This window comes from Mytilus edulis, chromosome 13 (genome assembly GCF_963676685.1).
Source record: "Mytilus edulis chromosome 13, xbMytEdul2.2, whole genome shotgun sequence".
In the NCBI taxonomy this organism is placed as follows: Eukaryota; Metazoa; Mollusca; class Bivalvia; order Mytilida; family Mytilidae; genus Mytilus; species Mytilus edulis.
This window is the reverse complement of record NC_092356.1, coordinates 50,787,031-50,813,278: the sequence shown is the minus strand read 5'-3', so window position 1 is coordinate 50,813,278 and position 26,248 is coordinate 50,787,031. Positions and strand designations below refer to the sequence as shown.

At 32.8% G+C, this 26,248-nt stretch overlaps 1 protein-coding gene across 1 annotated transcript in view; it reads right to left on the bottom strand.

Annotated features, from left to right (window-relative positions):
* The window catches only part of LOC139500587 (S1 RNA-binding domain-containing protein 1-like), a 43,238-nt gene extending 29,118 nt beyond the window's left edge, over nucleotides 1-14,120 (bottom strand). The window contains exons 1-10 of the mRNA XM_071289343.1: nucleotides 13,903-14,120; nucleotides 11,632-11,749; nucleotides 7,407-7,545; nucleotides 6,343-6,439; nucleotides 5,129-5,327; nucleotides 4,129-4,337; nucleotides 2,431-2,588; nucleotides 1,058-1,154; nucleotides 745-843; nucleotides 258-349 (exon numbers count right to left, since the gene is read on the bottom strand). Coding sequence (XP_071145444.1) covers nucleotides 258-349; nucleotides 745-843; nucleotides 1,058-1,154; nucleotides 2,431-2,588; nucleotides 4,129-4,337; nucleotides 5,129-5,327; nucleotides 6,343-6,439; nucleotides 7,407-7,545; nucleotides 11,632-11,749; nucleotides 13,903-14,120 — 1,426 coding nt within the window. The remainder of the gene's footprint in view (nucleotides 1-257; nucleotides 350-744; nucleotides 844-1,057; nucleotides 1,155-2,430; nucleotides 2,589-4,128; nucleotides 4,338-5,128; nucleotides 5,328-6,342; nucleotides 6,440-7,406; nucleotides 7,546-11,631; nucleotides 11,750-13,902) is intronic.
* Between the last annotated feature and the right edge of the window lie 12,128 nt (nucleotides 14,121-26,248).

The window sequence follows — 26,248 nt, the reverse complement described above, 5'->3', positions numbered from 1 at the left end:
AAGTCTGTAAAACCCCTCCCTTCACTTTGGGTCTTCCTCAAAATAACATTTGGCCGCTATCAATGAATATATTTAGACTAGTTTGATTTCCCAAGTTGTGTCTCTATGAAATGAAACATAGAGATCATATCAATAAACCAGTAGGTAAACAAAACAAATATCTATGAATATTTAATATCTCCCCAAAAGAGGCATGGTTTGTAAAATAACTGTATTTTGTTTTAAGTTCAACATGAATTAATATTGTGAATACATACCTGCTCCTCTAAGTGAGGGGTCTAAAGTAGGTAATTCCTTCACAGCTTGATCAGACACACTGTATATAGATGCTCCACTTTCATCTACTACACTGAAATAGTTCATAAACATTACATGGTAGTGTAATCATGACACTAACAAGTTAGTTCTAGACTTTAACACTTATAACAACATTTGAGAAAAGTTCCATCCTAAATGTTGGCATGCTACCCATATTTCATTGAGAAATGTAATGTGAATCAGTTCCACACAAATAATATCCCCAAACTGCACATTATTAGCAATTAACAATGATGTTGATCAAAGGTTGTTTTACAACAAATACTGTGTAATGTCTCCTCATCACTTTTAAGAAAATGTAATGAAATCCTTAAATAACAATTTTACAATTCTATTCCATTATTATATATAAATATACTAGTTCTATAATAGTTACCTCATACATCAAAATTAAAAATAAACAGATAAGTATGATCAAACAGTTACCAGTAATTCATCTTCAGATATTTCTCTTTAATCAGGCTAGATACATAAGTTTCTGTTTTCCTACAAGCAACTCCATTCCCTATTGCAAATATCTCACACCTGCAAAAAAATCATATAAAATTGAGAATGGAAATTGTAATTTTCAAGCCTAAGGATTATAAGCAGAATAAATATTCAAAGACTCTTGAGGCGTTGCTAGGTAAACTTAATTTGCGATAGTAAAATCTATGTTTAACGAACGCCAAGCTTAAAATACAATACAGTTATCTCCTGAATCTAAAAACAGATAAAATTATTTTTGCAATAAGCTTACCCATATTGTTTGATCATCTGTAAAATTTTCATTTTCTCATCATACTTGTTACTTTTATTATCATGAATATAAACTATCTCAGTGTGAACAATCTGGCCTGGAATATAAACAGAAACATTTTCTGATTTCAACCCTTTTTAATATTATGATATAATAAGTTACATTTGTATCTATGTTCATATCTGCATGAAGTAACCCAGTATACCCTGAGGCATACCAAAGGGTGTACAATTTCCTGCAGAATGTTAAAAAACCATATCTACAGATATGAACGTAGATAAGAAATATATCCCCAGCCTTAGTCAAAATTAGGCAATTTTTTTGGAAAATTTGGACACAGAGTGTAACATGAAAGCGACGTTTTAAATATATAAAAGTGTGATTGAAATTTGGAAATTTGACATATATTTTACAGGTTATAGGTCAGGGCATCCAAAAAATATTTGAGCCAGCCAGACATTTTAAGTCTAATTCCAATTTTCACTGCTTAACGCAGTAGGTTCTTACTTTGGTTGAACCCTACTACAGGTAGCCGTGTAACCACTGATTTACAACTTAGGGACCTGGATTATTATCATTACACTCACAAGAGCTGTTTACTTTTGCATTTTAGTCTAATGTAATGCTTACAAGAAAGAAGTATTTTTAATAATGATGCATTATATTTTAATGCTTATCAGAATTTTTATCAAAATTGCATCATAATCATTACTGAGGATTAGATAAATGAATTTGAAAAGGAATAAAAGTGACAAAAACAAAAATGGCAAAATGTAATTGGAAACATAATCAAGTTTCTATAGTATCTCTTGCTTGCAGTACATTATAATCTGCATCGTTGTCAGGCATATCAAATTATATATAAGCCAAATGCACATATATAGTAGTTTTACCTTTCAGAATACCAATCAGGCAATGACCAAACTGAGCAACTAGTGAAACGGTTTAGCTAATTGCAAAAAGAAAGGTTGTGGTTAGTATAAATCAGGTGCAGTATAATTAATATATGTTTACCATTCATTTCTAATGACTGATTTTTTAGTATACTGAAAGGAAAAACACTCATGCATAGGCCTATCATTCTACTGAAATAATCATTTGATAAAAGTTACAACATATTTCTTGTATCTATCATTGTCTATGAAAAAAAGGAGATTTGGAGTATACATCATTGATAAAGAAACCCAATGACAAACAAAGTAAAAAAGAGATTTTCAGGTCAAGTTAACAATACCAACAAATACTGGCAATCTATGGCATATATGTTCAACAAATTAATGAATGCATATTTCATTCCGATAGGTAATTAAAAACTCTTTGTAAATCTACACATCTTACTATAGATCATATTTAAAGAAAGAAAATATGTGTACCTGTTGATGTTATTACTGCTACTTTACAGCCATTTTTTATTCCTGGATCTATTCCCAGAATGCACTTTCCCTTGACAGGTGAAGCTAGAAGTAAATTCTTCAGATTGGTAGCAAATACCCCAATTGATGCTTTTTTAGCCTTCTTTGTCAATTCAGACCTAAGGAGAAAACAAGTTACTGGTACATCTAAAATCATTTCAAATTTGTATGGATTTAAAGTAAGCTCATTTAAAACAAAGCTAATAAGAACAGATATTAATGTCCCCTTCATTGCACATATATTATCTGTATGTTGAGCCATTATTATTTTATTCATAAATCAGGCTATTAGTTTCCTCTAATGAACGTTTAATATTTGTTATTTAGATCCCTCTTATAGTTTACTATAATGTATGGGATTTGCTCATTGTTAAAAGCTGTACAGTGACCTATAGTTAATTATACCCCCCGCAACGAAGTTGCGGAGGGTATAATGTTTTTGACCCGTCCGTCCGTCAGTCCGTCCGTCAGTCAGTCCGTCCGTCCGTCAGTCCGTCAGTCCTGTTTCTTGTCATCGCAACTCCTCTCAAACCACACAACAGAATTTCACGAAACCTTTTCAGATAATAAGGACATACTATGTAGTTTTGCATATCGACGGGAAATTGCGATTCAATTTTTTTTCTAGGAGTTACGCCCCTTTGAACTTATTTACTTTAATGTACTACTGCAACAGTTTGTCATTGCAACTCCTCTCAAACCACACAACAGAATTTCACGAAACCTTTTCAGATAATAAGGACATACTATGTAGTTGTGCATATCGACGGGAAATTGCGATTCAATTTTTTTTCTAGGAGTTACGCCTCTTTGAACTTATTTACTTTAATGTACTACTGCAACAGTTTGTCATCGCAACTCCTCTAAAACCACACAACAGAATTTCACGAAACCTTTTCAGATAATAAGGACATACTATGTAGTTGTGCATATCGACGGGAAATTGTGATTCAATTTTTTTTCTAGGAGTTACGTCCCTTTGAACTTATTTACTTTAATGTATTACTGCAACAGTTTGTCATCGCAACTCCTCTCAAACCACACAACAGAATTTCATGAAACTTTGTAGATAATAAGGACATACTATGTAGATGTGCATATCAACAGGAAATTACGGTTCAATTTTTTTTCTAGGAGTTATGCCCCTTTGAACTTATTTGCTTTGAACAATGTACTTCTGCAACAGTTTGTCATCTCAACTCCTCTGAAAACACACAACAGAATTTCATGAAATTTTGTAGATAATAAGGACATACTATGTATATTGACAGGAAATTATTATTCAATATTTTTTCTTATACATTTTTTTTTTCTTATACTTATTTAATTTCTCCAATGACAATGTGGGGACGTGGGGTATGTCAGCGTGCTCACTAAGGTTCTTTAATTTCTATGTCATTTAGTCTCTGCAGCAATCATGACATATCTTCTTATTTTCAAAAATATTATTTTTGTATATTGTAATCCAGGATAGAAGTTTTAATTTGTTATTTGAAGGAGTCTTCTATTACATTATACCTTAAACCCTTTAACATTGCCATGTTTTCCTATTACCAGATTAATAAACAATGTTCAGTATGCTGTATGACAGATAAACTAGGTCAAAGAACAACTGTTTTCCAGGAAAATATTAAAAGGTGGTAATATTTATGTATTAACCTGATCAATCTGATCATTTGAGGATGTGCCAATCTATCATATGCATCACTGATTGCCTGGGTGATAATGTTCTTAGCATATGTTCTTTTGTGAGCTCTGTGAATAACATTTTGTCTGCATTGTCTCTCATACAGCGATTTTACTCTATCTGGTACATCTATTTTTACTGTTAAAAATTTGTTGTGTTCACCTCGATTTATTGCTAGTACCTGAAATGTAAAGGGATATCACTGACAAAATAATAGTACTCCATTATGATTTGTATACAAATAGTTGAATGTGATTGGTTAGTTAGAAAAAATGAATATTTAAACCCTGCAACATTCTTTATGTGCCTATTCCAAGTCAAAAGCCTGTGTTACAGTGGTTTTTGTTGGTTGATGTCTCTCTTTTTTCTTTTGTAAATTGTTTAGTTATGAATTAGGCCATTTGTTTTTCAAGTTTTAATAGTTCACATTTATGTCAAGGCCTTTTATAGTCTATTATACAGATTGAATTTTTCTCATTGTTGAAGGCCAAATTGTGGCTTCTAATTGCTAACTAGCACTTGAAATTATACTCTTGTGGATAGTTGAAATAATGGCAATCAATTTACCACATCTTCTTATACCAATAATTTAAAGTTGGCTGATGCAGTGTTATGTTACATAAAAGTAAATGAGATCAACCACTGTAACAAACAAATAAAATTACTGGTTAGAATTAAAATTACATGCAAACATAAATTATAAAGTCATAAATTATTTTAATTTTCCACTTGATGTTAAGTAAAAAACAAATAATAAAGTTGCCTGTTGAGATTAAACATTGTTAAATATGACAACCTAGCTTACCAAGGTATCTACTTCTGGTAATCTTCCAAAACGATTTCACATGCGCTGGTTTACCATAAGGAGTTTATTGTTAAATATAATAATAAAATAGGGTTACTGATTAAGGTTTTATGTAAACATTATATAAACAAATGAGGTTTCAAGTGTTAAAATAATAGAACAGTTACCTGGTGTGGTTTTATGCTACAGACATGAAAATAAGAGTTGAAATACTGTTCATATTTATGTCTACTTTCTTCCTTGATGTTCACTTCTTTTTTTACGACTTTCTTTGTGTCTTCAGTTTTTATTGTCTTTGTGTCATTTTTTCCAGACTTCTTTGGTTTGCATTCGGAGGTGACAAGCTTAATATCCCTGTATTTTGACCTATTGGAAAGAACATTTCAAAATCTTTGTATTTTGAATCAAATATTGGAATGCTTCAACATTTGTTCAATAAAGATCTTTCTCACTCCATGGAGCATTATCAAACAAATGAGTTGGACATAACATCTTGAAACCAAACTTTTTTTTTAAACTTCAGTTTATCTATAGCTGTTGTGATCTTGAATTTTGACGATAAAATCAACAGCATGTTTGCTCATTATTTGGGGCATTATTTTACCAAGTTTAAGCAAGATATTGATCTTAGCTCAAAAAATGTGTAGGGAATCAAAAAGTTGATGGTAAAGGTTACCCAAATAGCAATTGTCATATTTTGAGGTGAAAAAAATATCAAGTTCATTGACATTGAAATTTGAGATATCTGAACATTTGTATATCACACCAGTTGGCTTAACTGTAAAATTTGTATATACTGGATAAATTAATCCAATGAATCATCATCAAGAAAAGGAAAACTGATAACTTGGATGAAAAGTTACTCCATTGTCTTTGAATTTGGTATGTAAAAAAATATTGTAATTAAGAAGTTCAAAGCTTCCAGTCAAACTTTTTTAAACTTTCCTTAGGGAGATTCAGAAGACAAGAATTGATAAGACTATACCCTCTATATATCCTCTAATAATTTAATTTTTGATGTAACACGTCTTCGGATTGGATGACGTTGTTTGTTTATCAGCTCATAGACGTAATTTTGTCATGTGACCGTGACGTCATCAACATTTGTTCATGGTTCAACTCGGTTTAAAATAGAATTTAGAATTAAATTATAAAAAATTACTGTAATATTTAATTCTGTCTATTTGAAATAATATAAAAAATGTAGTGCACACTTTAAAATAACCTGCTACGCACGTTATTCAGTGTGCAACACATTTTTGATGTTATTTCTTCGTAGACAGAAAAAAATATTACAGTCATTCCTTAAATAAAGTCCATACTCTCTGTATGTTTATGTATGATATCTTTCAGTTGATATGCTTAATAAGACTATACTAACCACCCTCTAATAAAATCCATACTGTCTTTATGTTTGTGCATGATATCTGCTAGTATATGCTTAACACCAGTTTCTACATCTGACAACTTCTGTAAACCTGAATTATAAATAGATATTTCTACTTTTTTGTTGTTGCTGTTAGCCACTTTTTCATGATTTTCCAAGGATATCATTATAAAAAGTCATGTTCAATGATAACGAAAATAGGTTTTAATTATATAATTTTATGGAATATGTCTCAACTTTCTGATGTTTATAAACAGGGAGATACAAATACTTCTGCGGAGTATACAAGTTGCTTTTTTTTTTATATAATAATTTTATTTTATAACAAAAAACACTTTTAAATATTTAGTATTTGTGAAAATATGTACAAAACTGCAGGGTAGTGTTTGAAATCAATGCACAAAATCAGTGGATAAAAGAAGAAAACAATTAAACAGATTGAACACAAAATGAATGCTATAATTTAATTTTTTCAATCATGTTTCTACAAGAGCATTCATAAAAATAACAACTTTGGCAATCATTAGTCAAAAATACATCTCATCCATCAACATATTACAAATTAATAAACGAAAAATCTATAGTCTAATTTAGAAAAAATATAGAATCTAATAAAATTTGTGTGCTTGCTGCATGAGAGAAAAAATTTCAACTGAATATTTTTTAAATCACATGATATATATCTGGTCAACCAAACACAGTTTAATATAACAGGTCATAAGCATAAACAACACGACTGGTGCCATATGTAAAGCAGGATCTGCTTACCCTTCCAGAGCACCTGAGATCACCCAAGTTTTTGGTGGGGTTCATATCGCTGAGTCTTTAGTTTTCTATGTTGTGTCTTCTGTACTATTGTTTGTCTGTTTGTCTTTTTATTTTTAGCCATGGCTTTGTCAGTTTATTTTCAATCTATGAGTTTAACTGTTGCTCTGGTATCTTTCGTTCCTCTTTCATTCAAGTGTTCAAAAGTATTTTACAATAATATGGTTTTTTTCTATCTTTTTCCACTGTTATTTCAAATGTTTGGTTAATCTTATATATATAATTTGACATACCTTTAATATTTGGATCCACAAACTGCTCAACTTTACCTACCCAGGTTCGGTCTAGGAATTTTATAGCTAGGGGTTCTAAATTCAGAGCTCTAGCTCTTTCTGCTAGTGTACCTTTATGTCCAGGTTTGAAAGGGGCATACTAAAAAATATAACAGTGTTAAATAACCCCAAAATATATAGAGTTATTGAGAATAAATAGTCAAATTATCAAAATCACCAGTGGATAGAAAGCATTGGGTATATAATTTCAAACCAATTTAAAATTAATGAAGTGATGAACAATAAAATGCTTCGCTGAGCGCAGCCTGATATGAACCCCTTAAAAAAATGGAAAAAAATTCCCCCCAACTTTTTGAACCCCTCCTCTTTGAAGCAAAAACCCTAATCTCAATCCTAGCCTTTCCTTTTAAGTATGGAACCTTGAAGTATAATTTTAGAGAGATCCATACACTTCAACACAAGTTACAATGTATTGTCTGACAACTGAAAAAATGCTTGTTTTTTACCCTTTTTTGCCCCTAATTCCTGCATGTTTCTGGCAATTACCCCAAAACTCAATAATAGCCTTCCCTTTGTGATATGGAACCTTGTGGAACAATGTCAGAGAGATTCATACACTTTCACACAAGTTATTGTCTGGTAACTACAAAAACGCTTGTTTTGACCCCTTTTGGGCCACTAATTGCTAAACTGTTGGCACCATAACCCCCAAAATAAATTCTAACCTTCTACTTGTGGTATTAAACATTGTGGTACAGTTTCATAGAGATCCATTCACTTAAACATATTAATGTGGTACCTAACACTACAGGGAGATAACTCTGTAAAGTCAGCTAAACGTTTTAATTACATTGTGTTGTAAAAGGAATATTAAGCTTCTCAATGATTAAAATAGGTGTTTGTGAAACTGCTATATAACCAGTCTAATTTTTCTGACAAAACGGTTGGTTAAAACTTTTGAAATTTTTATATTTTTGTTAAAGGGTAAAAGTAAATACTTTAACAAAATTTTATGAAAATTAAACGGGCCAAATTAATTTTAGTGAAAGTGTTGGGTACCACCTTAAGTTATTTTCCAGAAACCAAATTTGTTGTAGGATGACAACTCATACTAGATCATACTATGACGACACCATAGCTAAACAAAACAAAATTTGCGGTCGTATAAAAATGAAATTGGTATTTTAATAGTACTTTTAGCTCCCAAAAACATACATGTTCCCCAAACTCCTTGAGACCCTAAAATAGAACTGATAAAAATAGGGGGTGCATATATAATGACATTACATGTTGATTTTCGCTTTCATGTCGATCCGGCCCATATTTAAAGTCGATCCGGCCCCAATAAAAAAATATGTTTAAAAGGAATAAACATAAAGATATATATTAATTGTAATTCATAAATGTTTATGAATTTATTATAATGTAAAAGGTGTATGGTCAAAAAAGCCTTTGGCAAATATTTTCTTTGGATGAGTATAAAACAACAAGGTTGATTTTGTTTTCATTACAAGTTTTCAAGATTATTTGGTATACTTATATCAAAAACGTATATTAAAGAATTTAGGACAATCAACAGACATCAAAATTAACAAGCAATAATAAGCATTTTCTTTCAAATGACTGTGATCTTAACAAGTCTTTCATCCTGTGTAATAACAAATAGTTACATACACAACGGTACAAGCTGATCCCCAAGCTGAAACATACAAACTTTTTTGTTTAAATTCTTAAAATTTCTCAAAGTGAAAAATGTTATATGATTTGCCGCTAGCCAGGAGGACAAACAAAAGTATTGATATATTTAATAAATAATCAAAGTTTCTTCAGCACTGGTTTTCGTGTATTCCCCGGCGACAGAAGTTCCGAAAATTTGCATGCATTATGTCGTTGTATCAAGTAGGAGGATGAACATTCTGTACGTTTTTGATCGAAAAAAGTACGTTAAAAAAGATAGTGATATTCGTCACCGTTTTCTCTCAATACGTTTAGCCACCTTCCAATCTAATAATAAACCGATCTCTCATCGCTCCTGTTTCTGATATGTCGTGTGGGAGATCTAACGAAACCCGCTTTGAGGTCACATGTGAGTGACCTCGTAGGTGTGTCTTTTTCGACCAATGAAATTGAGTCTTCCACGATCTTGTAAGTTTAACGTAAGGCAAAGGGATGTAACTCATTTTATTTACGACGAAATCGTCAGTCAAAATAATTCATAAACTTTTTTGATTGGCTTATTAATAGGTCGTCAACTCATTTGCATATCTTTATAAATTCATAACTTTTAGTTCACTCACATGCGACCTCAAAGCCGGTTTCGTTAGATCTCCCACGCGTTATATCAGAAAACCGGAGCGATGAGAGATCGGTTTTTAATTAGATTGGCCACCTTTCTGTTTCAATCGGCTATTTGTTATTGGTCGTTCGAAATCGACAAAGAATAACGGCATCTTTAAAGTCCGAAATATTAAAATTTTTCTCAATTCCCCGTTTTTCTTAAAAATAATTGTAGCTGATAGCTTGTTATTTCTATGTCGACCTAGTTCCCCGTAAACGATATAATTTGGTGTTGAGGATTTTAGATTTAAATGTATTTTACAGAATTTTAAATGTTTCTTTTTTAATACCTCATTATTACTAAAACTCCATACTCTTCACCCATACAAAAAAATGGGCTTGACAATTTTGTCAAACAGATCTAGCTGACATTTTATGGAAAGCTGATACATCCTTCCCATTTTCAAGACTTCGTACATGGCTTTATCGGATAAATATTTTTTTTTTTTTGTCATTTTGTTATAGAAAGAAGAAAAAAAAGGAAAAAAAAGACATAACGCAATACAAAAGATCAAACTACAAATACCTTGTTGATTACGTAACTTTAATCAATCAGGATTTGATTGAATTAAGGGATAACAAGTGGCATTACCTTAGTTCACAATCATCAGACAATTGTTAAATAAACAAACCAATTATCATAATAGACTAATGATTTGATGAAACAAGTCATTATGATGAGTTAAATTTTATAGGTTCCATTGGATTGAAAATATTTATTTATCTCTTCTAAGTGTGATTTAAATAAATAAAAATCTTCATGATATTCAAAGTTATCAAGGAAAATATCTTAATATTAATATGCTGAAGCTGTTATACAAACAGACACAATCCCAGCCATTTTCGCATTGACTTAAAATATTTCATCTTACTGGTCAGTACTTCAATATAACCATTCTTCATTTAACTGTTCTCATCCATCATTTATACCTTTTACAAATTCCATTTATACTGATTAAAAGTCAACATAGTTTATTCCTTATCATTTCATGATTATGGGGCCGGATCGACTTCGACTTAGGGCCGGATTGACTTGGGGCCGAATCGATTTGGGGCCGGAACGACCGGATACCTTGATTTTCTGAGAAAGTTATTTAAATGTTCATAAGTTTATAAAAAGAGGACCGAGATGATAAAACATGTGAAATGTAGTAGACTGTGTGCAGATAAGAAAAACTCCATGTTATGCCATAGTAAACACAAGATCTTTGATCAGATCAATAAATTATTAAATAGAAGCAAAGGTATATTAACCTGTACATGTGAAAGTTTCATAAAATTCCCTCTAGCTGTTCAGGAGCAGTAATGGAAACAAAAGTGAGATGGAAGAAAAGAAAAAGAACTGACAGACATATAATCAGTATACTGGTGTGCATTGTGCTTCAAATAGCTTGGGGTTAACAATAATGTATAAAAAAAATACCTACAGTAACTGAAAACATGTTCAACAAGAATGTGTCCAAAGTACACGGATGCCCCACTCAATCATTTTCCATGTTCAATGGACCGTGAAATAGGGTAAAAATCTAATTTGGCATTAAAATTAGAAAGATTATACTATAGGGAACATGTGTACTAAGTTTCAAGTCGATTTGACTTCAATTTCATCAAAAACTACCTTGACCAAAAACTTTAACCTGAAGCGGGACGAACGAACGAACGGACGGACGAACGAACGGACGAACGAACGAACGGTACGACGAACAAACGGAGCCACAGACCAGAAAACAAAATGCCCCTCTACTATCGTAGGTGGGGCATAAAAATTCACTCCATGATTCCTTAGCCCAATCTTCATAACTCTGTAATGTGCTGTATAAATTTCCTTACAAAAAGTATATACAATTAATAAAAAATTTACATATCTTTTCAATTATTCTGAACTTACCAAATCATCGACCTCTGTTATTGTTTTAGAATTCTTCAGACATTTTTCTAATCCTTGTGTAAGCTTGCCTATTTTATTGACAGCTTTCAATACAGTAGCCATCTTATTCTGGACATGTCTGAAATTATCAAATGAACAAACATATAGGCAATATCAGAAAAGATGAAACTATTTCATAGTGTTTGAGTTGTACCTATGTTTCTCATTTTGTTTCTATTTTGTTATCCATTTTAATACTGTATATATCAATAAGTTTCTGTAGACTGAAAATATCAAACAACATATAAAACAGAAGATGTGGTATGATTGCCAATGAGACAACTATCCACAAAAGACCAAAATGACACAGACATTAACAACTATAGGTCACCGTACGGTCTTCAACAATGAGCAAAGCCCATACCGTATAGTCAGCTATAAAAGGCCCCGATAAGACAATGTAAAACAATTCAAACGAGAAAACTAACGGCCTTATTTATGTAAAAAATAAACGAAAAACAAATATGTAACACACAAACAACCGACAACCACTGAATTACAGGCTCCTGACTTGGGACAGGCACATACATAAATTATGTGGCGGGGTTAAACATGTTAGCAGGATTCCAACCCTCCCCTAACCTGGAACAGTGGTATAACAGTATAACATAAGAACGAACAATAAAAATCAGTTGAAAAAGGCTTAACTCATCAGATTGACAAAAATACAAGTGGACGTGGCCGGGTACTTATACATGACCCGACACAAAAAGAAGCAATGAACAGATCTCACAGTTATCTGACAGCTAGTTCAAAGCCACTAACAACTAATAAAAAAATCATGCATCTAAGACTAAACTATCAATCCGTACACATCCAACATCCAATGGATTTAGTGTAAAGACGTCATAAATTTTTCATTATTTAAGTATTTGCTTTGTTTTAATGATTAAAGTTGTTCTAAATGAAAACATATAATACAATTTAATTGTCCAACATTCCTTGTAGTAATAAACATAGCTAAAACTAGATGTGTCAAAGCGACACGAATGGCCCCGTCTCAAAAGGTTGAAAAATGTGCAATTTCAATAACACATGTGGACACAAACATGATGGTAGTCTCACATATCAAGAATCAGCTCAAAATCTAGAGGCATATATAGACAAAAAGTCTTTATAACTGTGATTTTCAACAATTTTCAAAGTTGTAAACCCAAAATTTTGGCCAAAATAAGCAGAGTGAAACGAAATTTAAACTTGATCTGTAACTAGTCATGGTCTGCTCGCATACTAAAAATCAGCCCAATATCTAGAAGCATTTAGAAAAAAGGTCTGTATAACTGTGATTTTCAAAAATGTATCATATTTTCAAAAATGTAACTTAGTCCAAAGCCTGAAATTACAGCAAAAAATTGCAGAGCGGAAGGAAACTTAAACTTGATCTGCAATTCATCATGGGTAACTCACATACCATAAATCAGTCCTATATTTGAAAGCGCAAGTTATGAAAAAAAGTCTGTATAGCTGTGATTTTCAACAATTTATCAAAGTTCATAGCCCCCAATTTCGGCATATTTAGCCAAGCAGAACAAAACTTAAACTTGATCTGTAACTCATCATGGTTAACTCACATACCAAAAATCAGCCCAATATCTGTAGGCGTTTAGAAAAAAAAACTCTGTATAACTGTGATTTTCAACAATTTATTAAAGTCCAAAGCCCGTAATTTCGTCAAAAATTAGTGGAGTGGAACAAAACTTAAACTTGATTTGTAACTCATCATGGTAAACTCACATACCTAAAATCAGCCCAATATCTGAAGGCGTTTAGAAATATCTCCGTATAATGGTTTGTTGCGGAATGACGGGATTTCAACAATTTATCAAAGTCCATAGCCCCCAATTTCGGCATAATTTAGCCAAGCAGAACAAAACTTAAACTAGATCTGTAACTCATCATGGTTAACTCACATACCAAAAATCAGCCCAATATCTGAAGGCGTTTAGAAAAAAACTCCGTATAATGGTTTGTTGCGGAATGACGGAATTACGGAATATCGGAATTTCGGGAAATCGGAATTTCGGACAAGGGTAAAACTATATGGCACCGACAACTTCGTTGCGGGGCCATAAAAAATAGATGTGTGTTACATGCATGGACTATGAATACATTTACTATATTAATCCTAGGTGTAACTTCACTTCTTTAAAAAAAAAGTCAATACACCTACAGTTTGTAGTTTGCTCTGAATTATTATTCATGAACATATATATTCAATATCAATATAAATACTTCAGGTCTTCTAAAGATGACTGAATATCTCTGAGGTTATCAACTTCCATCCCTCCAGACATTTCTTTACGATATCTTGCTATGAACGGAATTGTGCAACCTTCTTCCAAAAGTTTAACTACATTTTCAGTAGACAACTTTGGAAGATCTAAGTCTTCAGCAATAGCTTCTTCTGTCTTCCAATTTGGATCTGTATTTTTTAACTCTTCACAAGCCATATCTGCATAATAAATATTAAGAAATTGACTTTCGTGAATAGAATAATCAATAGCAGATATGAAATTTAATAAGTAATATTTTTTTAAATACACATACATATATACATTGATATACTAACTTATATGATATGATATTATCATTAATGAATAAGTGCAAGATCAAATTGTGGACTAGGATATTAACAAATGAAGTTATCTGATATTACATAAAAAGTGATTGTAAATTTAAAGGTCAAGTTACAGTAAATGCCAAATTGGGCTGTCACAGATTTTGGTAAAAGTGTGCATACATGTACATCTTTGGCTTGCTGAACTATAACTGATAATTGAAAACATAATGCATTTATCTCTTGAATTGTCTGAAATATTACTGAGAAATGTACAGTATGTCTCTGTTCAAGTCATGCTAGTTGTTAAAAATAAATGTTTATTGACAAAAATAATGGCTTAGTTTGGAATATAGCTTAATCGCTTTAATTGTGAAATAATGAATTTGTTAGTTTTTATCCAGGTTGGTAAATAAGGACACTATGTTTTTCATTTTAAGTTTGAAATCTGAAGAGAGTTTGGAAAAATCTAGTTTATCCCACTTTTTGTTTGGCCGGTAATAGTTTTTTTTTAATTTATCTCAGAGGACATCACCAGCCTTTTGACAAATGTTTGATATCATAAATTTACTACACTAATCATGCTTATTAGGCAAATTTAAATATCTATAGGTATACATATATATATATAAGTTACTTAACTGATAATAATAACAAAATATTTGACAATCATTTTACTGAATTTAAATGTGAAACTTAGAAGTAATATTTACCTTTTTGTTCAAATAAAAGCATACATTGTATATCTCAATGTGTGGATTTCAACATGCTGCATTTATTTATTTATTTATTTTTAATAAACCTCAATGTCATCTGACAATTTTTGCAATTTTTTTATATATAGATTTTGTATGGTAGAAAATACTAATATGTTGCATATCAATACCACTAAAAAATGGGTAGGAATTGGCAAAAGTATGAGTTAGTAAAAATCGGGTAAGGGTTGGCAAATTTAAAGAGTTGACAAGGATCCCCTGAAATCAAATGAAACACCACAAATGGAAAGTGTTTGCAAATTCTCAGGTTATATAAGTATCACAGATTCCCATATAGCAATATTTGTAATGAACAAATGCTCAATGCTCGATATACATATGATATACACATACAGCTAATTATTTGAACTGGGTTAATGTTACACACAGCTCTTTGTACTTCTGCAGTATTTCATATACAGTCAGGCTAGGAAACTTACTTAAATGAGTGATTTTCTAAATCTCTAATTCAAGTAACATTATGTCCACAAAGGTTGGAAGTAAGAGTTGTCTTTCTTTAATAATCACCTATTTCAGTAGTACAAATAAATCACTAGACTAAGTGATTGAATTTTATTCAATATAATAGACTTAAATATACAATACTAATGATCCAGGGACTAATTATGTTGCTAAAATTATCAGAACCATCATCAATGTAAAAAACGCGCATAATAGACGAATTTTTTTCGGTGAAGGACAAACTAGTCAGTGGTCTATTGTGGCATTTCGGGAGCCTATTTTAATGTTTGCTTTGTCTTTGGCATGTCTCCAGTAAAAATAAATGAGGCGAAAGGATCTTTTTCAAGAAGTCTGTACTGCCTATATTAGCCATTTTTTTTACCTTACAAGTGGTATGTATAAACCCATAAAATAAGTTACAGTAACAGAAAGTTCGAGCAACAATCGAGTCACCTTGATATATGTTTGAATTTCTCATAACTATGTTCTCAATGTTTTACTTACGAACATTTAAATGTGATTTTTTTTTTTGCTCACACCACTTTCCAATATTTTTTATTGGATAAGTAAATTTTCTGTATAACATTTCCACAACTTGTGATAACAAAATGATTTAAACACAAATTTCTATCAAGTTTTCATATTTTTTAATCATATGTGTAGTTTTTATGTTGTATGCCTATAGTTGTTATGACTTTGGTAAATAAAGATATTAATTATTATTTGATACATTTTAATATACATAATATATGTTATTAATGATTTTATTTCCGGTCTTTTGTAAATAGTTGTCTCATGAGCAATCATACCACATCTTCTTTTTTATATTTTGGATGAAACTGGGCCCTGTAGTTTTGCATCGTTAAAATTTTCTTTTTTTCTTTTACTCATACTCAAACGTATGTTAAATGCAGTAATGAAATAAAATAGTCGAAGTACTCAGCATTTATATGAAAGACGCACGAGATTTCACGGCCTTTGAACTTTTATGTATGAAACCGTGACACTTCGAATTCAGCTCCATCAAAGCATACTAGAACACACCCGCGAAATCGCGGGAATATTCAGCTTGTTCACGAACGGTTGTAGGATTATGTTTGTAAAAGATAATTATGTATCCTGGAGAATTTCAGAAAAGCAGGTATCAAAAGCCCTCTCCCTTTATCCAAAGTTCGATATTTGTTTCCTTTCTGTTAAATTCAACTATTTTCGTGTTTCTGGCCTCAGACCACAATTATTCTTCTCCTTTGCTATAATGCATCTTTTGGTAAAAGTCAAATTAAATTAAAAATTTGCACCGCTTCAAACATGAAATAAATGTAACTACTTATATACAATGTATAGACCATAACAAGTCTAATAAAATATGCTTCTAGGACAATCAGATATATCAGTGCTTTTTCTTTTGAGAGTCTTATTAACATGCCATTGGTAGGATACGAATCTTGTATAAATGACTAAGGCCAACTAAGGCAAATTTGAGGGATGGTCGGAGGGGTCCTGATCCCGAAATCCGGGTTTTCAAAACATGAAATTCCGAGATGCAGAATTTAAAGAAATTCATATCCCGAAATACCGAAATTGAAAAATATATTCCTGAATCCCGTATTGATCAATCCCCAGATCCCGAGCTTAAAAACATCCGATCCCGAAGTCCCGAAAAAGGTCTTGCCTCCCTCTAGTCTCTATCCTACTTTCATTTTCGCAAAATCACTACTTTAACTTTCAACAATAAATTTTTATGCTCATTTATGTGCATTATGTTTTCTAGTCTGTATATCCGTGCGTGCGTTCGTTCGTTCGTGACGTCTGTCCCGCTTCAGGTTAAAGTTTTTGGTCGAGGTAGTTTTTGATGAAGTTGAAGTCCAATCAACTCGAAACTTAGTAAATATAGTGCCGAGGTGGCATCATTGTATTGTGGACACATTCTTGTTTCCACATGTTTTACTTATTTTAATATACATGCAACTGGTATGACCCCTTAAATAGTAAACATTTCAAAGAAAACAGTAGACAGAATACAGAGAGGATCTATATATTGAAGTAGCACAATCGTAGTTTACATGTAGATAAAACGCGTAAAACAATTGTCCTCTCTAAGGAGGTGTTATAGTGTGGTTCTTGCGATCTAAACACCATGATATGGAGAACGCTCTGATTGGCTTATTTATTTTTCGATTTTTGTTATCTATCATACGATTAATTGTTTTAAACCGGAAGTCTTATCTATGACTAAAAGTCAGTCTGATGACGGAATCAATATCCGGACTCCTTTTTTGTCGTTTTTCGCCAAAAATAACTCAATCTGAATAATCATAAGAATGGATGACAAATGCGACTATGCATGTTACCTATAGAACACAGAGGCATGGTGATTAATAAATCGTGGAAGGAAGAGAAGCGACACACAAAATGAGGTCTTCTCGTTTAATAGTATAGATAGATACTGATCTTATCGACTATAAATTAATTTGATTATTTAAAATTAGTTTGTTCAATTCTAACACAAAACGTAGTTATATGTTTTTACTTATGTTTTGTTTCAAAGAGTTTAAATGTACAATTATAATATTAAAATTATATATTACCTTTTAACTTAAAACTAATAATTATTTTCTAATTATAATTAATCAGTTTTTAATTTAATTTTGTTGATTAAATTTATTACCACATTTCAAATTTTTCATTTGCTATTTTCTTTACCGCCAATACTTAGGAGAGCGGTTATTCTCGGACATCCTAGCTAAGATAATCCTAACTTTGATAATTTTGATGTGCATGCTGAGACATGTCGTAATACCCCAGTCCCACTAGGCCACGATCGCACTACGATCTGTGAAAAAAATGCAAATTTTGATGATCGTGGTACGATCGTGTAGGTCGCAGTAAGGTCGTACCACGCTCGTGGTGAGGTCTTCAAGATCGTGAAGAGCTCGGCCAACATTGAACATGTTCAAAACAATCGTGGTGCGGTCGTGGCGAAATTAGGTCGTAGTAGAAGCGTAGTGAGAGCGCACTAAGATCGTAGTAAGATCGCAAAGGTCGCTGTACAATCGTAGCGAGAGCGTAGCGAAAGCGTGATTCTATTCGGAGAGATTGCGCGACGATCTCACAGCGACGTTATGACGACCTTATGGCCCCAGATGACTTTCAAATTGTATATACATCATTGAAAAAGTTCCAAATTATCTCCCTTTGGTGGAAAAATGCCATTTTTTGGCTCTAAAATTGAAATATCTTTTTCAACTCATCGGTGACCTATCTTTTTTAATATAATTTCATATATAAGCTGTACTTAAACTAAATTATTGTAAAATTTTAGCGATTTCTGTAAATAATTTCTTTTTTTTATTTCGATATTACCTTTATTTCTCCTATTACTTCAACAGAAAACAAGAATGTGTCCACAGTACACGGACGCCCCACTCGCACTATCATTTTCTATGTTTAGTGGACCGTGAAATTGGAATAAATTCTCTAATTTGGCATTAAGTTAGAATGATCTTATCAAAGGGAACATGTATACTAAGTTTCAAGTTGATTGGACTTCTACTTTATCAAAAACTACCTTGACCAAAAACTTTAACCTGAAATTTGCACTATCATTTTCTATGTTCAGTGAACCGTAAAATTGGGGTCAAAACTCTAATTTGGCATTTAAATAAGAAAGATCATATCATAGGGCACATGTATACTAAGCTTCAAGTTGATTGGACTTCAACTTCATCAAAAACTACCTTGACCAAAAACTTTAACCTGAAGCGGGACAGACGGACGAACGAACGAACGGACGAACGGACGAACAGACGGACGCACGGACGGACGAACGGACGCACAGACCAGAAAACATAATGCCCCTCTACTATCGTAGGTGGGGCATAAAAACCACCATTACAAAAATGTATGCTTCTTTCGAAGGCAGATTGTGAGCGCAAATGAACGGTGACCCCACTTTTTTTTATTTTTCTATTAACTATAAGATAAAGTTCATTTATGGAAAAATATAGAGAAATCCTATATAAATGATTTAGACCCGCAAACCCCCTTAATTACTACGACCCTCACGTTCTCACCGCGACCCAACTACGCTTCCACTACGACTATACCACGCTGTTTACGACCATAGTACGATTCTAACACGCCCTTGTCGTCCTCATCACGCTCTTCTCACGACCATCATTTTTATGTGTCATTTTCACATAAAATATATATAAAAAACTCCCTAGATTTTGATTGGCTGAATGTATTTATCCATTTCCTCTAACAGCTCAACCTGCTTCTCGTTTTTACATAGATTAGACCGTTGGTTTTTCCCGTTTAAATGGTTTAACATTAGTATTTTTAACTTTATAGCGTGCTGTTCGGTTTGAGCCAAGGCTCCGTATTGAAGGCCGTACCTTGGCCTATAATGGTTTGCTTTTTTAGATTTTTACGTTGATGGAGAGTTGTCTCATTGGCACTCATACCACATCTTCTTATATATATTGACACATCTGTGTCATCTCTGCTATCGTTCACTAAAATATCGTTATTTGAGCTTGATGGACCAGCAATAGATTGTAATTTAGATTTGATTGGTCGTTCCGACATCTCTTGATGACAAGTATTATACTACTTATGTGTATAGTATCAGTTTAATTGAAGTCTGGAGCTGGCATGTCAGTTAACTGCTAGTAGTCTGTTGTTATTTACGTATTATTGTCATTTTGTTTATTTTCTTTAGTCACATCTTCTGACATCAGACTCGGACTTCTCTTGAACTGAATTTTAATGTGCGTATTGTTTTGCGTTTACTTTTCTTCATTGGCTAGATGTAAAGGGGGAGGGTTGAGATCTCACACACATGTTTAAGCCCACTATTTTTGCGCCTGTCCAAAGTCAGGAGCCTCTGGCTTTTGTTATTCTTGTACTATTTTTAATTTTAGTTTCTTGTGTACTATTTGGAGTTTAGTATGGCGTTCATACTTTGCTCCCTCTGCCTCTACATCAACCCCTACCACCACGCCCACGTGTTCTAGTAGATTTTGGTGGCATGACTGTATTGTTTCCGAGAAATCTCCGTTTCATCAGATAAAGAAGGAATGGAAGTATATTAATATGAAACACGAAATTGACGGTATTGCTGAGAACGTAGTAAGATCGCAGTATGAACGTAGTATAATCGTGGTAAGAACGTGCTATAATCGCAGTAAGATCGTGTTGCAATCGGATAACTCGGGGTATGGTCGTAATGAGAACGTGAAGAAAGATCTTTATAAGCGTAGTGAGGTCGCAGGATAAGCGCGGTGAGAACGTGGTTTAATCGTAGCGGGATCGTTGTAGAAGCGTAATTAGGACGTAGTAGCATCGTGAAAGCAACGAAAATTAACATTTTCATGCCGCTCATACCGCGACCTCACCACGATCTAAATTTATTTTAGATCGCGGTGAGCGTGGCGCGATCGTGGTCTAGTGGGACTGGGGCTTAAATCGGTCCCAAATTTATCACAATTTCTGTCTTAAGAATATCTAATAGGACCGATCTTAGGATAGTTTCGATAAACAGGCTCCAGTTCTCCTAGTGTTATTATGTAACAAATATATTTTTATTAAAATGAATAAATGTCTTTTATTTACTCGCATTTCTATTTTTTTCTATTTCAGGCATTAAGCTGCACACATTTTTCAGGATTTAAGCTTAAATCCTCGGATTTAAGACTAATGCCTAACATCATTTAGGCAATAGACTTACTGCCTATGCGTTAGCTTATTGCCTAGGATTTAAGCTTAATGCCTAATTTTACTTATTGCCACCAACATATATATATTTACAACAGATTTATTCATCGGACCACCAGCACTGATATCATGGTGATACATGGCTGTGTACATTCTGTATACAACTCGTCTAAACATCAACCCAACAATGTTAGATCTCTATATATATATATAATTGATATTTAAAAACAAATAATAAATTATAAGCACATTTGATACGTATAGGTTATTACATGGCATTTTTCATATCAGACCCTTTATCGGCCCAAGGTTATGATATCAGCCCAAGAGCAGCAGTATTTGATGTTGGGTGATCTCCTGTAAGCATGGTAAGATACTTTTACGGGTCCAGAATTTGATGTTGGGGGATCTCCTGTAAGATACTTTTACGGGTACAGCATTTGATGTTGGGGAATCTCCTGTAAGATACTTTTACGGGTCCAGCATTTGATGTTGGGAGGATCTGCGGTCCAGTGTTTGATGTTGGGGATCTCCTGTAAGATACTTTTACGGGTCCAGTATTTGATGTTGGAGGATCTCCTGTAAGATACTTTTACAGGTCCAGCATTTGATGTTGGTGGATCTCCTGTAAGATACTTTTACGGGTCCAGCATTTGATGTTTGGAGGATCTGGGGTCCAGTATTTGATGTTGGGGATCTCCTGTAAGATACTTTTACGGGTCCAGCATTTGATGTTGGGAGGATCTGGGGTCCAGTATTTGATATTGGGGGATCTCCTGTAAAATACTTTTACGGGTCCAGTATTTGATGTTGGGGGATCTCCTGCAAGATACTTTACGGGTCCAGTATTTGATGTTGGGGATCTCCTGTGAGATACTTTTACGGGTCCAGTGTTTGATGTTGGTTGATCTCCTGTCAGATACGTTTACGGGTCCAGCATTTGATGTTGGGGGATCTCCTGTAAGATACTTTTACGGGTCCAGTATTTGATGTTGGGGGATCTCCTGCAAGATACTTTACGGGTCCAATATTTGATGTTGGGGGATCAACTGTTACCTAGATTAAGGATACAGAGGACCTTATGTCGACATAAAATTGTCTGTATATTATTTATTTTATTCTTTTTTTAAGGGAAGAGAGGTCTGTTGAGTTCTAGTAGTAAAGATCAACCTTGTTTGAGTTTTAATCGATTTATGTTTGGCACACAATGATATCATATATATATTGATCGGGAGACAACAAAAAAATACGTCATTCTTACCCTGCAACAAATTCCAGAATAATTTTGGAGTTAAGGAACCGTGATCACAACGCGAGTTCACATGAGCGTATGTCATGAAAAAGAGCCTTAAAGACAAATCCTTCTATTCAGATCTACCAATAATATCTTCTTTATATTTTATTTTTACTTTAGGCTAGGTAAAAGCTTTAAAATAAGCAAATAAAAAAATGGGGTCACCGACCTCGTTTTCGATTTAAAACGCCATCTTTTTCACGGAATTTGGAAATTGGGACTTCTACTCAATAGCAGTGTAATATTTTTTTTAAAGTCCGTATCCAATAAAAACTTGTCTGTTTTGTTAACCTAGTTGTTAATACAAACTATTTTCATAATATCACCATTTTCTGAGTGGAAAATAATAATGATGAGTTGCTATAATAGTTTTCCCGCCTTTTTTATTGTGAAATACCTATAAAAAAATTAAGTTTAAAAAAAATTGACCAATAATTTCTCCATGAGTCTTCAATAGAATATGCGTTGTTTATATCTAAACAAAATAAGGAAATAAAAAGATGGGGTCACCGTAATAGAAAAAGAGATATTTCTAAAAAGGGGTTAACAACTTGAATTGGCGGGAACATATTGCGCCAATTCTAAAAACAACGTCGAAAGACTTTCGGCCGGTTTAGGCTATATTCTTACAAATTAGGGACAACCCAGTTCTCGTTATTTGCTGATTTGTTGTTTGTTTGTTTTAAACTACGATAAATTCACATTAATCTACACATGATAGTACTTAGTTTTAAGTCAGACAGTATATAATCACAGACACGTAATATAAATGCGGTTGTTGGAAAACAATGCGTTGTACAAATGTACACACGAATGCTTCTATGAACATTTCATTTCAGGTTATTCATAGTGCTTATGTGTTTAACAGAAATTCTTTTTAAAATAGTGAAGACATTTTTATATAATATCATTGTTCAATCAAAGTATATCTGAAAGACAAGACAGAATTTAGCTTCAGGTATATATCAAGAATTTTAATTTCGTATAAGAATGTTGTTCCTTTTTATTTTGATGATAATTACTTAAAATCATTAGAAATATAAGACTCCGTTTCCACTAACAATAAAGATCGATAATTTCTGAGATCGCCGATCTTTAGTATTGCAAAAAATGAGAAAGATTGATCCTCAATCGGACGTAAACATTCCATCTCCAGATGTAGTTTTAAAAGACCGATTTTTCTTCAAGTGAAAACGTTTTATATACATCGCGATCGACTTTTTCAATCAATCAATCGATATAAAATTCCAAGTGTTTTATGTAGATATGAAAATAAATCTGCGCATGGTCAGTTTAAAAAAGTTCTTAAAAAAAGCTGATTTCAGTGTTTATTCTCAAATGATTTGACAGAACGTGCCATAGAGATAATAAAAACCAAATAAATATATTCGACGTTTTTTGTGTCATTCTTCTGAAAATATATAAATAAAAAAAGAAGATGTGGTATGATTGCAAATAACACAATTCTCCACAAATGACCAATTGACACAGGAAATTATTAACTATGGGTCAAAGTACGGCCTACAACATTGAGCAAATCCCATACCGCATAAACAACTACAAAAGGTCCCAAATGGACAAATGTAACTAACACAATTCAAACTAGAAAATAACAATACAAAATTAATGAAAAACTAATAGATGTAGTTCTTTTACAAACAACAACCCCTTAATTACCGACTCCTGAGTTGAGACAGGAACCGTTTCAGCGCTCGACTGATACCATTACTTATTCGTTCCTTATTTGCTTATACGTTGAAATACGTTGCACCTATTACGAAACAAATCTTTTCAATTGTTTTCTTGTCTCTGGTGTTAGGTATGGGTTCTTAAAAGTGAAACATACCTATTACCGTGTATGTACCAGTTTTAGCGCTAGACCGATGACCTGCTACTTATTCGCTTACAATATGTTTGTTAAAGGTAACACCTTTTTAAACAAATCTTTTCCATTTTTTTTTTTTCTTGCCTCTGATGCTATATATTGGTTCTAAGAGGTAAAATAACCCTATACTAAGGCGTAAATACTCGTTTCAGTGCTCAACTGATGCCCTGTTACTTATTCGTTCCATATTCGCTTACTATACGTGTGGTATTCGGTGCACCTTTTAAAAAATAGCTTTTCAATTGTATTTATTCATTATTATTTTTTATTTTCTGTAAATTACTCATCTTCCGTTATACGTAATTTTTTTCTGACAATTCTTTGTTTATGATTACTTATGACATGTTAATCAAAAATAAAATTAATAAATGCAGAAGCATATAATTATCTCATGAACCAAATATTTCCTTATTCAATTTTCTACGATTTTTTGTTATCGAAATGGTTAGACCGATTATTTTAGATATGCAATGTATACTAAATGTAAACGCACAAGTTCTTAAAAGATCGAAAACGAGAGTATGCTCTTCAGAGATAGATTTTATTTCAATTCCGTGCAAGTGTTAACGGGGTCTAATTAACATCATATCTGTTTTGATCATTCATCCTTAGGCATCAATGAATGTCGAAATATTCCGTAATGTTGCTAGAAACTCAGTCTAAGTATACTCATACAGATGTCATACCGTGAGTATGGGTAAAACCTAGTCCGACCTCTTTTCTCAAATCTCCTTTTAATTGATTTTTTTTCCATATGCATTCCTCTGTAATTCTTCATTCCGACAACTTTTTAACACAGACACGATTATGTTTTTTTCATACAAAAATTGCGCACCTTGCACATAAATATCAAATTTGGTAAATCGGAACAAACTCGGAATGGTCATATAAAAAACCTAGAATGTTAGAAGCTTTTATGTTAACTTCTTTAGATGTACTTTGTTTTACATGTATACGTCGTTAGGTTACTGTTTTGTTGGTGTTTATCAGAAATCTAATTATTATATTCCTGTAAAAATGTAAGTGCCGTACACATTCAAAATACGTCAGTGCAATTTGCCATATCCATATATAGGCACGTTATGTACCTATTGCTAAAGATACAATGAATTTTGAGGACATGTCCAGAATGATTGATGATTTTCGTACTTTCTTAATGATTTGTAAAATATCGATATAATTAAGAATCTACGAAAGTCTATACATATAGAAAATTAAGGAAAAAAGTATTATATTATTTGATTGGCTCATCTTGTTGTCGAGTATCCAGATTCTGTATCGTTTCTTTGCAGTCATTTTTGTGTATTTGTTGTTGTTAGATTGCTGTATAGTTGACTCTCTTTTCATTCTCATATTTTATCCAATTCTGGAACATGTTTATTATATAAAAACAATTTTCATTTTTTTTCTCGGAAAATTCACCTATCAAAACGATTGTCACTCTCTCCATCGGCTCAAAGAGGAATAACTCTAATAAACGTTTCCAGTTCGCGGAAACCGCGACGTCATAATCCGCTGACGGCACAGTACTGTTGCGCTTGTATATGCGCATAAACAATAGAGGGATTTGTCTTTAAGCTATTTAACAGGTCGAGAACTAGATAGATTTCCTGACTTCAAAATATATTTGCATAGTAATTTCCCAAACACAACTCCAATGCGGCCTTGAAAAACTGACCAATGGACTCAATGAACTACAATGCATTGTGGGCTACTACGAGTTTACTAACTACAACTTAAAAACACGTAGTCTCGATCACCCAGACGCATTATAAAAATTGTGGACCCATTTAATTTTATTGACAAGACTCCAATAGAAAACTTGCATCTTGGGTATTGCAAGTTTACCCTTGGCACTAACAAGAGTGCCTCAAATTTTGGTACAAGGAACGAATTGGGAAGACTGC